The sequence below is a fragment of the Thunnus maccoyii genome, chromosome 23, assembly GCF_910596095.1.
Source record: "Thunnus maccoyii chromosome 23, fThuMac1.1, whole genome shotgun sequence".
In the NCBI taxonomy this organism is placed as follows: Eukaryota; Metazoa; Chordata; class Actinopteri; order Scombriformes; family Scombridae; genus Thunnus; species Thunnus maccoyii.
Genome location: NC_056555.1, coordinates 11,123,099 through 11,137,129, shown reverse-complemented (window position 1 = coordinate 11,137,129; position 14,031 = coordinate 11,123,099). Strand labels below are relative to the sequence as shown.

Sequence of the window (14,031 nt, the reverse complement as noted above, 5' to 3'; positions counted from 1 at the left end):
ATTCCATGCAATTTGAATTAGACAACTGGGTAGCACACGATATAATTTATTATGCAGTGATTTAAGACCAGGTTGATGGATTTTCTTCTCCAAAAGACAAAAGCCTTACAGCTTGCCCATGACAATGTGAGGAGAGACTAAAGCTTGCCAACAATGAGATTCGTAGGAGGCTACATCTGTTGTTGTTCCTCAGTTTTACCCCTGACAGCTGCAACTTACTAAGCCTTTCACTCCTTTTTTTTAAACTATGCATGTTTTCATTAGTTTTTCTTTAAAGCCTGGCAAACCATTATCATAAAGACAGCTGCCACAACACAGTAGGGTTTTCTACACATCAACACTGTGGTCCTTACTTGGGTGACCAAGGATAATTTTCACCTCACCAGGAAAAATGTTTCAATCTGTGACATCTTTAAAGATAATATCACATTATTGTGATCTGGATGTGTGACTGTCACTTCAGGGTGCACAGACCAGTCATGTATCTTTTTTTATTTATCTGACTTAAGTTGTGTCTGTCACTAACTCACTCACTCTTTTAATTAACAAGAATCACAAACCAGGTCACTAAAGTTAGCTCGTGAAGGGGGCTGTGGTGTACACCATTTCAACTAGCAACAAGGTATTCTGTTATTTTTGTGCTATTTCCACCTCATGTAAAAGGTTGGACTACTGTTGGAAATTGAAGTTTTTAGCCAAAAGATTTACAAGAAATGCAATCAGAGAGCCTATTCTTCTGATCACACTGTTCGTGTCTTTCACTTTATTTGATCCCTCGGATGTGGCTGCATATTTTCATGTGTAAACATAATAAGCACAGGCTGAAAATATGGGGCTGACAGGTGAAATCTCCCTCTATAGCTAATGATTAACTTGTCCAAACTCATTTGCAAGACACACACACACACACACACACACAAGCAATCCACACTGTACAACTAACTGGCACAGCTAACTCTGCATCATATTAATCATCTTCCTGTGTCTTGAGTATTTTCAAGTTAACACAAAACAGCAAACTAGAAGATGACAGTTCCTTAACACATCAATTACCCGCAGTATACTGCGTAATATAATGCAGTCATTTCTCAGGTTAAGCGAACTAGCCACATGGGCTCACACACACATAAACACACATTCATGTACAAAAAGGCCAAAGTAGACTGGGAGGCATAATTACCTTTTCCTTCTGAGGAAGTCAAGCTTTCAATTTACCAAAGTATAAATAGTTATTAAGAAACCACCACGTAAAACCCAGAGCATATAAGCGGCGACTCAGGTTTCTGACACACTGAGAAACCCTAAAAAGTGGTTCAAGAAGTCTGTGGAGCGGCTCGCTTCAGTGGCAGGTTCCTGGATAGTCTTTACACAGTCGCAGTCTTTATTTTTATCCTGATGAACACAGTGACTAAGATGAATGGACACGATGGAGTAATATTCATAATCATTGATCATGTTAATGATGATACTGTCAAAGATGGCAATGACAGACTTGTACAGTCACCATGAGACAAATGAAGACATAATGAGAAAGCAGAATTACAGTAAGTCCTGTTGGAATTGTGCTATGCTGCGAAGTTGGGGAATCAAAAACTTTTTACTGTACATGCAGTACAAAGAAGAAGAAAGTTCTGAAGTGTTGCCAATAAATAACGTGATTTTTCAGCGTATACCGTAAAACTGTGTAAAAGATGCATCTGCATTTGTCAATCCTTTGACATCTGAAAGGTTCTGAACAACCATTGTGAATTTTTGCATGTATTAGTCAAAACAAATCACTTAGACTGTGAGTTTTTACTTTACACAAGTGTACATACAACCTCTACAACCTTTTATTATGGGCTTACACAAGACTGGACTTCATAATAGTAAGATAATATACGATATTGGGGTAATGACATTTTTTAACATAAAATTTGATTCCTCATCTGAGGATTCATCTGATTATGCAAATATAAGCTGGGTCTGATAATAAATCCTGATGGAGCAACATAGACGCGCTGCTACTGCCTTGTTCCTAGAACACAGCAGGAAACACAACTTGCATCAAAATTTCATATGAACAACTCCCAGCAAGTTTTTAAAAAATCATACGAGTTGTGCTGTTGCCACAAGCTTGCAGAGATGGGTAGGTGTCCTGAGATAACCGAATGCACACAGCCTGACAGGTTGCATTAAAACACCATGTTTTGGAGGAAGAACTGGACACACACACATACACACACACTTCAAATTGGACTTGTAACCACCCTATTTCTAGCACATCAACAACTGTTGAGAGTGTACATTTGTAGTTGAATAAAACATGGTATTCCCCTACACACGCTGTCACACACATCACAGGGGAAACTAGGGGGTGAGTGGTTCTTGACTGTCTAAGCAGCATCCCAATTTGGTCCCAGCTACTAGTAGCTGACAGCCTCAAATATCTAGGGAGCATTTTTAAAAGGCCAGTGTTTGATGGATTCATGAAGAACACACAAATATAATTGCCATTTGTCACTGAGTCTTCAGTGGCTGCGCCACACAGGGACCGAGCAGCGGAGTGCCTGGAGAGCGCTGGAGCTGCGCCAGAGCTGTTCGGGGGATCGCTCTGTATGTAAAACTGAGTATACACCTCCGTTTTTGTCACAGAAAATAGGTCCTACCGGAGGGAGCTGGAAATTGCACCCAAAAGACAGAAGAAAGAAGAGGAGGAATATATATATATATATATATATATATATGTCACAAGCCTACAGGAACACACATGCATACACACATACACAGAGGCAGACCTACCAGGAAGGTATATGCATGTATGCATGTCAACTGAAACAAAGCTGTATAAACAAGAATTCTAAAATAGTCAAGAACATGAAAGTATAACACAGAGGTCAAACAGGGCAGTATGAAGATTCTCATTTGCACACGGCTACGCCAGAGAGTCGCAGGTAAGGCAGGGAGCAGATTGAACAACCACAAGCTCTGTGTTTCTAAAGCTCAGTCCTTTTTAATATTAATGCCCCTGAGACAGAAAGAGGGAGAAGAGAGACGAAAGGTGTTTGCGTAGGCTTATTAGAATGCCCATCATAGAGAGCATACAGTTATTCAAATGTCACATCATGTCAGCCAAATAAACACCACAATCCAGATCTTGTATTCATCTCCTAATAGCCATTATTACACAATGTCGGTTAACACTGAATGGAATATGAGAATGAAAGAGGCACCTTTATTTTTAGTTATGAGTCCTAAAAACAGCAATGGGCGGAATACACACAGCACCAGCCAGCTCTGAAATGCTAATTCTACTAACATGACCAGTGTTTTGTTTATCTTTTGGTGCCATGTATTAGAAAAACATGTATATTTTCTGCTCGGCTGCCCATGTACCTGCATGATTGAAATGCTAATTTGTAAATGTGCAATGACCTACCCAGACTCCTCTTACCACCAGCACCACCACCACCACCCCCTCCTCCTCCTCTCTCTGCCAAAACAGCCTGAGGTATCATCTCTCCTCCTAACAAACAGCAGCGTGTGGAACAGCCCCTGCCTTTCAATCCAAGGGATATATTTTCTCATTAGAAATTATACATCTTCCCTGTCCATATTTATAGACGCAAAACCAGGGGAATTATACTGCAGAGAGAGTGAGAGGGACAGAGAGAGAGGAAAATAGTACAATGAATGTTATTACAAAGGGCTCTGATTGAAATTTTCCTTGGGCGTATCAAAGCCTCGTTTACCGTTTGACCTTCCAAACTCCGGGACAAGGACTTTCTTTATTGTCTAGAAGGACGCATTGGATGGATCATCATTCAAGAGTCCCATCACAACAAAAAAACCAGAGCTGTGATTAGTATCTATATGATATCAGCAGCGTCAATTAAGAAAAAAAAAATCGGTGATGTCAAATGGCAATCAAGAATGAGCATTTGATTAGAAAATTAGACTCCCATAGTGTAAAGATGTGGGCGCCATACCAAATCTGAGCGTTTACACAGAATGGATGGCGATCTAACACAGGCTAACAGAAATGTCACTTGTTCCAACAGATATGAAAAAAAAAAAAACATGACTATGGACATCACATGGCAATCCTGGCCCTGTCAGTGAACACACACGCATAATGTTTTGTGTTTATCCAAGATAAAAATGATGATGATGACCGCTGAGGATAGCTAAATTACCTGCTCTGATATTGGATCCTCATCAGCAAAAGTGACATGCTCTGTATGTGTATGTGGGGGTGTTATGGTACCCCACAACGGAGCTCTATTAGCTGTCTTCACCTGTCAGGGCTGATCATACTGCATAGCATCTCATTTAAGCAGGAGAAGAAAAAAAAAAAAAAAAAAAAAATCACATTTTTGTCTGGTTTTCAATCCCTTCTCCCATCCCTGGATTTTTGCCAATATGTGAGGGACAGTCTTCAGTGGTGACACACTTTTTTTCACCGCCTTGTAATTCTATGTGACAGTCATTCAAATTTGGCTCCTCCAACCTGCTGAAGGGGAAGTGACACTTGAAGACAGCATTTAATATTATTCTCCCCCCCCACTCCCCTTCACTACTGCCGCCGCCTCCACCCAACAAAAGGAGAAGCAGGGCGTCAGGGATTTACTAATTTCAAATTTTGCTGCTGATTGAGTGGAAAAAATAACCCCCTCGGACCTTGTTCTGCTTAATTACATTTTACAGTAGCAAAGGCAACTTGAAAGACAAGAGCTTGATTTGATGACATGAACCTCTCAGCGTTCTCGGTGCATGGAGCTGGTTAAGGTGTGTGTGTGTGTGAGCGTGTGTGTGTGTGTGTGCTGGGAAGGGAAGGTTGGTGGGTGAGGGAGGGGGTCATCAATTATCCTTTGATTTCAAAATGGAACATTTTCCCAAATTAATATGTCTGACTGCTATCTAAATCATTGAAACTCCCAATGAGATGCCATTTTCTCTTACATGAATCATGTTGAAGGGAAGTCATTCACTCCCCCCCCACCACCACCCTCTCCCGCCTGCCTTACCCCACACCCCCAAGCTCCGGCCACTGAAGTCTCTGGTCTCTCCACTGTTGTGTGGAATTTGGCATGGTGCTAATTTGAGTGCTACTAATGTAGCAGAACGCAAGACATCAAGGAGCGTTCAAAGCCTAACAACCTGGCTGCTGTGAGAGACACTAAATGGTGCCTTATTCTCTTCCTCTCCTCATTTCCGAGAATTTGTATGAGCGTGTTTCTGCATTGAGCTTTGTCAAACGCCTTTCATTCTCTCTCATCTGTCTCTTACTATCCAAGAGGGGAGAAAGAGTGTAGTATAAAGACAGCCGAATGTGCGACTGCAGTATCTTTAAAAAGCTGCACATCTTGCACGGATTTAGGCTTTATACGGCTAGCTACCACAATTTCTAGAAAGATCAATTATGACGTGACTCAGAGCAGGCCTGAGGGAGCTGCCAGGCTCCATACTCCAAAAACGTGCTCCACCCTCTCCTCGCTGACGACTCAAAACAAAAACGGAGCAACAGAGCAGCAGCGAACGGGAGGGGGGGGAAGAAGGGGAGGGGAGGAGGGGAACGGGGGTATTTTCAGTTTCAGTTACATCGATGACTCAAATATTCCACCGGTTTCAAAATCTCCTTGCTGAAGTAGAAGTTCCACAGGAAACTCACTTGTTTGAAATTCAACGGCAGGGCGCGCAGACATGCACATGCGCACTTGTACACACAGACATATACACAAAAGGCATACACAGACACATGCAAAAAGGCAGACATAGAGACAACCACACACACCAAATAAATACAGTGTGCTTCTGCAGCAGATCCACTTGTGTGTCACACTAACGCAGACACTACTGGAGTCAGAGATGAGGATCTGGCAGTATAGCGCTACCACTCCCTAAAAGCCAAAATACAGCTCTCTGGGTCAGAGAGGGGATAGGCAGTCTATCAAAATACCCCCACACCTAGTTCCTTTATTTGCTCAGTATCAATCTCAGCATTAACCCTCTGCTAATGGGACAGCTGTGGGTCAGCGCCTCGCATCTTCGGGATGCCAATCAAGGCCTTAAGCTGAGAGATCAGCCTTTGGGACAGAGGTGCTCGTCTGCCTCTGAGTGGCTTTTTAAACACGGAGACGCCCGTATCGATTTTAGCTCTAGCCTGAAAGAGAGGAGGAGGGGTGGTAGTGGGAGTGGATCGCACTAGCCTGGGCCTGTGTCGGCGGCTGTGGCTGTCTGGACGGGAGCCATCCCCTGGTCCCCGGTCACCCTTCACTGATCAGGGGGCCTGACAGAATGACCTAGCAGAGAGGCACTGAACCTGCAAACACGAAGGGGGCAAGGAGCTGGAAGCTCGAGGGGGTCGGGGCTGGCGGGGGCAACATCAGCAGAGATCTCAGTAATAGAAAAGGGTTTTAACCTTAATGTTGGAGCCAAAACCCTGTTAGAGGCCAAGTAATCCCCCCTGCGCTGCTCTCATTTGAACTGGCTGATTTTTTTTTTTTTTTTTTTTTTTTTTTGTGCTCCCTCTCTCTCTGTGAGTGGCTTTTGAAAAGCACCAACACGGTCTTGTGTGGCATTGGTTAGGGAGGCCGTAAACATGAGCCAAGCCTAACCTGTGCTAAGCAGACAAGGAGAATATCACAGAAGAGATAAAGGAGACTACAGTTATTCCAGCAGTCTAAACTGTATATTGTGTACACTGTATAATATGCATCATAAAGGATTAAAATGCCAGAATTTTACTAGACATATGTGCAGTGGTGAAAAGTACTTTTATGGAAATTGCAAGTACCTGAAATTGCGCTTGAGTCTTTCCATTTTATGCCACATTATACTTCTACCCAACATTTCAAAGTAAATATTGTATTTTTTACTTCACTACATTTATTTGACAGTTGTAGTTACTTTGCAGATTTAGATTTTACATTATCTGCTTATAATATGATGCACTGTTACAGAGTAAACTATCGATCGGTATAGAAAACACTTAAAATCAGTTCCACCTCCACCAAAACCAATATCAAATTGCTGCATTCATGGTAACAGTATAAATAATCCAATAATATAATGTGCATCAACAGCAAAATAACACTCTGAAAGTGTCCATTCCTCCTAACAAGCACTTTTCCTTTCAATATGTCAGTACATTTTGCTGATAACACTTACATAGTTTTCTATACTTTCACTTTCAGATCTGAATACTTCTTCCACCACTACGGAAATGTGCTGTATAAGGGACACAAAAAAGGTCAATTGGTGTTAAAACAACTCGGAAAGAAAAGTCTGAATACCCATATTCTCTGCAATAATCATAAAAAAAATACACTCTTCCTCCTCAATCAAAACCCATATATGTTGCCTTGTATCTCACATAACCACTCAGAAGACTGCAGTTCATGAATTGAGGTATGCATATCTAATCATTTGGCTCAAGTATTTTGAATATCTTCAAAAAAAAAAAAAAAAAAATTTAACAGTGAATAGGCTCGGGCACTTCGGGTAAAATATGCTAATTAACACACTTGAAATTTCCCATATGAAATCTATCTGCACCAAGACAATGAGAAAATAATTACAACAGAGGTAGAATTACAATGGCCATTTTAATCAACCCCTACACTAGCATTTCACCCTATTTATACAGTTTTTGATTCCATGACCCACTGGTAAGTAATCACTTGAAAATTACGGTTCAGTTTATAATAGGTCTATGCTTGAGTCACATTATTTCTGCATAGACAGGGCTCTGAGGATTACAATAAAGATATGAATCTTGCATAACAACAATCATCGTGCAGTTCCTATAGCTGAAAAAAAAAATTCTAGGGGAGAAAAAACTGGTGTGAGGTGAAAAAGTCTTAAACTACTTAAGTAACTTTGGAATATACATGAGGCGAAGTGTGACAGTTTGAGAATGTTGATTCAGTACTTGTGAGGCAAAAATGTTTCAGCGCTGATGATTAAAATGATGATGAAGAAGCACTTGCCCTTTGTTTTAACTTAGTGTAACTCATAGATATGTTTCCATTTGAATAGAAACTGGCTTGTATCATAACACTTTATGGTTTTGTATGTAAATCTTAAGTGTTGCACTGTCAAAGAATCTGTTTCTGCAAAACAGGTGCAGCAGGTATGTGACACTCTTAGATTAAACAACCCATTTTAGGGTCACAAATTCACTTTCAAAAAAGGTCAATTCTGCACACAGGTAATAACCTTGAAGGTGTGCCACTAAAGAATCCAATCAGAGATTCACACAAAGGCCAGACTAATGTCTTTCTTTAAAAAGGAGAGTCATGTTATTTGACCTTCCTTTCTCACTACAGAATTTCTCGGAGATAAAAAAAAAACGACCTGTTCTTCAGCAGCTAGTAAGGTCATCTTTATCAACCACAGAAGCATTTAAAAAGAAAAAGTATTTGACAATCCGGTGAATAATGTGACGATTAAACTCCTAAAACTGGTGCTGGGTGGTAGCAATTTATTTCCAGGCAAGGGCTGGAGAGCCAAGGCCCTGTTTGCAGGAGATATCAGCTGCTTGAAATCCCAGAACGGTCCCTTGAGGAATGTCTGTCTCCCCCTCAAGATTCTCCCTCCTCCCCCAGGATGGCAGAGCCACAGAGGACCCGTTCACTGACGGCAGCCTTACAGGCAGGACAAAGTTGTACTTTTTTTTTTTTTGTCTAACAAGCCACAGCAGTTGACATTCCCAGCAACATCCACATTTTAACTTTGTGTGTTTATAAAACTTCAGTTCAAAATGATAATTTCAGCCATTTCATCCTGTTTAGGTCACACTTTACAATCGTCTGATGATTCATTTTTGCATTTTTATGGAAAGATTCAGTCACTCTTAAAACAGTGTTTACAACACCCTCAAGCAAATGTGTGTTGTGCTCCAAAAAAACAGTTTTCAATTATTAGGGAACTGCTGCGATATTTACTTTCCTGTTTAAGGAGAACCCCACTGCTTAAAAAGACAACTTGTCAAAACAACGTTATCATAACTGAAATAGGATCTGTGTTGTTATTACAATGTTACAATAGGCTTCCTCTTGTTGTGAAAAGTCACCGTCCACACACACTGTACACAGGCTTTAAAATCAGACAGAGGGGGGGAAAACAGCTGGGCCAGGATGTAGCCAGGCTGATGATTTCTTATTGATTTCCTGTTTCTGCAGTGAAGAGGGCTCTCAATTACCCCTGCCAGTAAGCAACCTGATTGGTCACCTCAACAAACAAAACCACAGTGAGACTGCGAGGGTCCATGACACAAATAGGTTAACTTGAGCCGCCCTGAATGTAAAGACTTTGATTTAACCACAAACAGACATGGGTACAATAAACTTTCACAAAGATTATCATAGCGCAAATTTGGGGTTCTGCCTTTATTTGACATGACTATTTTATGTTCTTGAAACTCTCTCAAAAGAGAAGTAGCATGTGTTCCTTCCTCTAAAATTCCCTTACCAGACAGTCTGCATGTGTGCATGTGTGAGATGTGTGTGTGTGTGTGTGGATGTTGAGGGGAAGGGGGGCGACATCAATTACAACGCAAAACTGTTGTCACAGGGGCTTATCTGCTGAGATGAAAGAAAAGCATGCCTCCCTCCAGAAGTGCAATACTCCACACACCTGCCAAGCTAAAAAGACCTCTTGACAGAAAATCTTTTTTTTTTTTTTTTTTTTTGCAACCGAATCTCTTTCCCTCGCTGCTTCGGTAAACAAGCCACTGGCAAGTCATTAAGCTTAATACTAAAAAAAAAAAAAAAAAAAAAAGGCAGGAAAAGGCGCCCTGGAAAAGTTAACAACCTAGAAACAAAAGAACTGTTGTGTCAGATGCAAACACAATCCTTATTATAGCTAGGCACTTACATGGATGGAAGCAATTAGCTGCTATTAGCCTTTGCTGACACATCTCACTCTTCTTAGGAACAATTAAACACACACACACACACAAAGCTTTTAGATGGTTTCCTTTTGTGACCTGCGATCTATTGCTCTGTATCAAGTCATTTTGCTGAACAAGAGTTCATATAGACTTAATTAGACCTGCTAACCACTCGAGCAGTTCAGTGCCAAATGATTGTTTTGTGAAACCTCCCTGTGTCATTACATTTGCAAAATACAATGATTATTGCAGAGTTACAACACAGGTTTCCAAAGTTTCCCAAGTTATAAATGAGATTACAGATGCAGGAAAAATCTAATGTTATTGGGATGGTAGATTATTGGTGGGAACAATATACCCCTACAGCATTGTCTCAGCCTGTGACTAAAAAGCTGTCTAAAAGACACCGTTCAACAGAGAAATGTCTTCAAGCAGCTGGCACAATTCTTCTCCAATAGGTAAATGTTTGGTACGGGGTGAAAACATTGTGGCTAAGTTGCAATCAGTGCGTTAAGGCAGTCGATGCCAGAACCACAAACAGGATTTCCCTACTTCCAAAACACAGGGCTGAAGGTTGGAAGGAAAAGCAGAAGTGGAGAAACGAGCCAAGTCTTGGTCATTATGGCAGAATGAAAGAGCATGCATGTTACCACTCACTTGCCAAGAGACCTCAGTGCAATCTTGATATTACTTTAATTGGAAACACTGAAGCTAATATTTTAGTTGGCTGACTGACCCTGCCTTGTGCATGTACACTGTACATGACAGTTGGAGCGTGTTAATAAAAAAAGGATGAAATTATTTCAATGTTAAATAAAACATTGCTAAACAGCTACTGCCGTTTAGCTCGACCATCTGACTATGCAAGCAAAATATGTTAATCGTTTTCACTCGCTCCAATTAAACGGCTCATTGTTGTTATCATTAAAAATAACACCGAGATATCCTGCTGTCCACCCACAGCTTTCCCAGGTCGTTAAAACTTACTTCTTACAGGCTCGCAATAATTAGACTTCTCCTTGGTCACGTGACTTTGTCCTTCAGTGGCTGGTTTCCTCGGAAACTGTGTTCTTCCTGATGATTCACTGTCACAAGCATCTAGGGTCACAAGCATTTAACGTTACACATGGCTGAAGAAGAAAAACCTGTTGCACTCAAAAGTTAAGCAAGAAAATATTATGCTGCGCAGTGACTAACAGAGAGAGTTTCGGTTGTTTAATTTAATGTTATCCTATTACCAGCTTAACTGTTCTAAATTAATGAGCACAGCTATTCCTGCAAAAACAGATGTAAACTTTTACAGCAGGTCAGCCACAGTGGACAAAATATCAGGGACAGCTGGACGTGCTAGAGATGCAGAAGCTGCTCTGCCTATTTTTGCCAGCAAAAACACAGGCCGCTGGCAAATGGTTGCACAACATGGTGGGGCGGTTCAGGTAAAGGCCTTGCCAGAGCTCTGGATCTGATTTACACTCCCTCTGCTCCTGGGTGTGCTCTACCTGCCAAGCTTCTTTAAACTGCCATAAAGGCAGCATTCATCCAAATTGGAAAAAGTATGTAGGCACAAACTCTAAGCCTGATAGCTGCACAAAAAACACAAGACAGTTTCACTCATCTCTCTAAGCCGTGTTCTTTGGCTTCTTGACTGCGGGACTTGCTGACGCTTTGCTCATTACACACTGCTGCTTTGTTCAGTAAATAAACCTTCCACAATGACTTTATTCACTGGTTTGCTGCCAGATGACTGCTCACAGCCCACAGTTTTTCTCATAGCCTGCAAGTTTCTCAGTAACTACTGTATCTTGAGCCACTTTTGCTGTGATCCTCAAGAAAAAAAAAAAAGTATGAAGAATGATTCAGCAGAACCTTACAATCATGTTTACCAAAACTGGATGTATTGATGCGTTTGTTCCAATGCTTCTTCTGTTTGTAAAGCAGTGATGGATAAGGGAGTGGAATGGATGGGCAAAGGCCAGCAGCCCTAGATAGATATGGCACATATCTCAGCTTGGAGCTGATGTATTGTAGCAGCATTTGCGTTAGCAGCAGTACTGTGTGATGCATCGCAGTATTTTGTGATCACAGTTAGAAATAAATTGGTCTATTCTCAGTACATCTACAGTCCCCTGAGAGGGGAAATCCAGTCTTAACTGCAAGCGCCTTTGAAGGTCCAGCGAAAATCCATTCGCAATCCAGCAGCCCCAGTGATTGCTTACTTTGTCCTACTTTGCTATTTTTTGACAGTGCCATAATGATGCTTGGTATAAATAGGATGGTTAACGGTTCATTGCTTGTTTGAAGAAAAATGAAAAGGGGGTGTGGGGGTAAGCTTATTTTACATGTGATAATCTTAGGGGCAACTAGAAAGTTAATTAAAAACTATAATTGGCTGTGGTTGCTGTTAATAGTCAGGGCGTTTCTTCAGACTTTATTGAGGGAAAAAGCAAAAACATTATCAAGGCTTAACACTGGAGCACGGATACTGATGTGTACTCAAAGTCACATGAACATAATTTAAGAAGACAAGGCTGATATTGTCCCAAGCAGACTGATAAGTGCTGGTATGCACCATTAATCTGTAAATGCATTCATCGACTAACTTTCTACATTTGCTTTTTAGACCGTTTTCTGTCACGTTGGACGGTACAAGTAACATGAGTTCTTGACTGAATATGTCACTGATATTTATAGCGCAGTTTCAGTGCCCTGGCAGCGAGGAAAAAAAAAGAAAACACTCCATAAACATTCTCAAGAGAGAGCTTCATGTGCACATGAGCTGAGCATTACATAGCAGGGACTCCTACATTTTCACAAGTCACTGTCTGTTCAAATCTTTTTGTGTTGTGGACCAGCCAGAGGAGTATTATGTTGTTAGATATGAAGCAGTGTGGAGCTGGGCATGTTTACACTTCATAAGGAGTTTTTTTTGTCACTACCTTACCATTTTATGGGGAAAAAAATTTAAAAATACCATGCTGAAGGACCTCTTACACCCTCTCATGGCCCATATAGAGCCACATAACCCACTTTGGTAACCTGAATTTTACTTTTACCTCCCCCCGCTATTGATTTCTGGCCTCTCCTGTGAACTCTTACCTTGTGTGGCTGACAATAGGGGACTTGTCTCTTGCTGAGGGCCCTTCCCTTGCCCTGCCGGCCCATCCGGAGGAAGCACAGTCTCCTTGGACATCAGACAGTCGTCTTTGTGGGACACACACAGCAGAAGAAGCAGTTCCTCCCTTTCCTCAGCCCTCAGCGCTGTGAAAACCAACGTCTCATCATCAGCACAGGCTTAGCAGACACACAGCAACACAGTGCAGGTCATTACTCGACACGAGAAAGTTGTCTGCTTATTCACACACTGAGAAAGTGACGTCGAGCTGCAGTAAAAACTTAGTGGAAATTTCCCCTTCTCTCGCTTTTTACACAAACTTGCTGAGAGACTCCATATGCAGCCCATTTGCTCTCACACTCACTTTTGTTTTATCGAAAAACGACGGACGCTTCCTAAGTGTTGTTTATAGCTAAAACGGATATATTGTTTGGAAAGCATAACTTACCTTTCAAACATGTCAACTCCCTTGATTCAAATCTGACTTATTCCCATCCTTCCTTCCTCCCACTCTTTCCCAAGAAGAAAAAAAGAAACTGGGTGAAAGAGTAACTTAGCGTCCAACAACTTTTTTCCGTAAGTTCAGCTGCCAGTGTGCCTCGGTGCTACTTTGTAGCTGCTTTGTAGCCTGATGTTGTTGACGTACAGCAAAAAAATCAAAAATCGTCCTCGCGACGCCTTCGACATTCAGCGGCGGTAGTTCGTTACGTCTCAAACATTTTCATCATATCCGGATTCCTGCAGTACAGCCAGTGAAGTTACTATTCTCCCTCTCCCCTTGCCTCTCTTGGCGGCAGAGAAGTGAGCAAAGCCCTCCCTGAACATGTGTCCCCCAAAAACAAAATTAGGAAATAAATAAATAAATAAAAAAGATACAAATTTAGACACGCAGTCATACTTTCAGGGGACACGTGCTTCATTAAAACACAGGAAAACTAGTTCCACAAAAAATAAATAATAATGTCTAGAGTTTGAGATGTTTGTTTTTTTTTCCCACTGCAAAATGCTTTTGAACACTTAAGTATGTAAAACTAATCTGTGACAT

General features: G+C 41.3%; 1 protein-coding gene across 8 annotated transcripts in view; it reads right to left on the bottom strand.

Moving 5' to 3' along the window:
* Nucleotides 1-13,803, bottom strand: part of mdfic (MyoD family inhibitor domain containing) — a 221,007-nt gene extending 207,204 nt beyond the window's left edge. For all 8 annotated transcript variants that reach the window (XR_006093793.1, XM_042402697.1, XM_042402696.1 and 5 more), the window contains exons 1-3: nt 13,435-13,803; nt 12,971-13,132; nt 10,862-10,972 (exon numbers count right to left, since the gene is read on the bottom strand). Coding sequence is in view for 7 of the 8 variants with exons in the window: in XM_042402697.1 (XP_042258631.1) it covers nt 10,862-10,972; nt 12,971-13,064 (205 nt within the window). In the remaining variant the exon portion in view is untranslated. The remainder of the gene's footprint in view (nt 1-10,861; nt 10,973-12,970; nt 13,133-13,434) is intronic.
* Between the last annotated feature and the right edge of the window lie 228 nt (nt 13,804-14,031).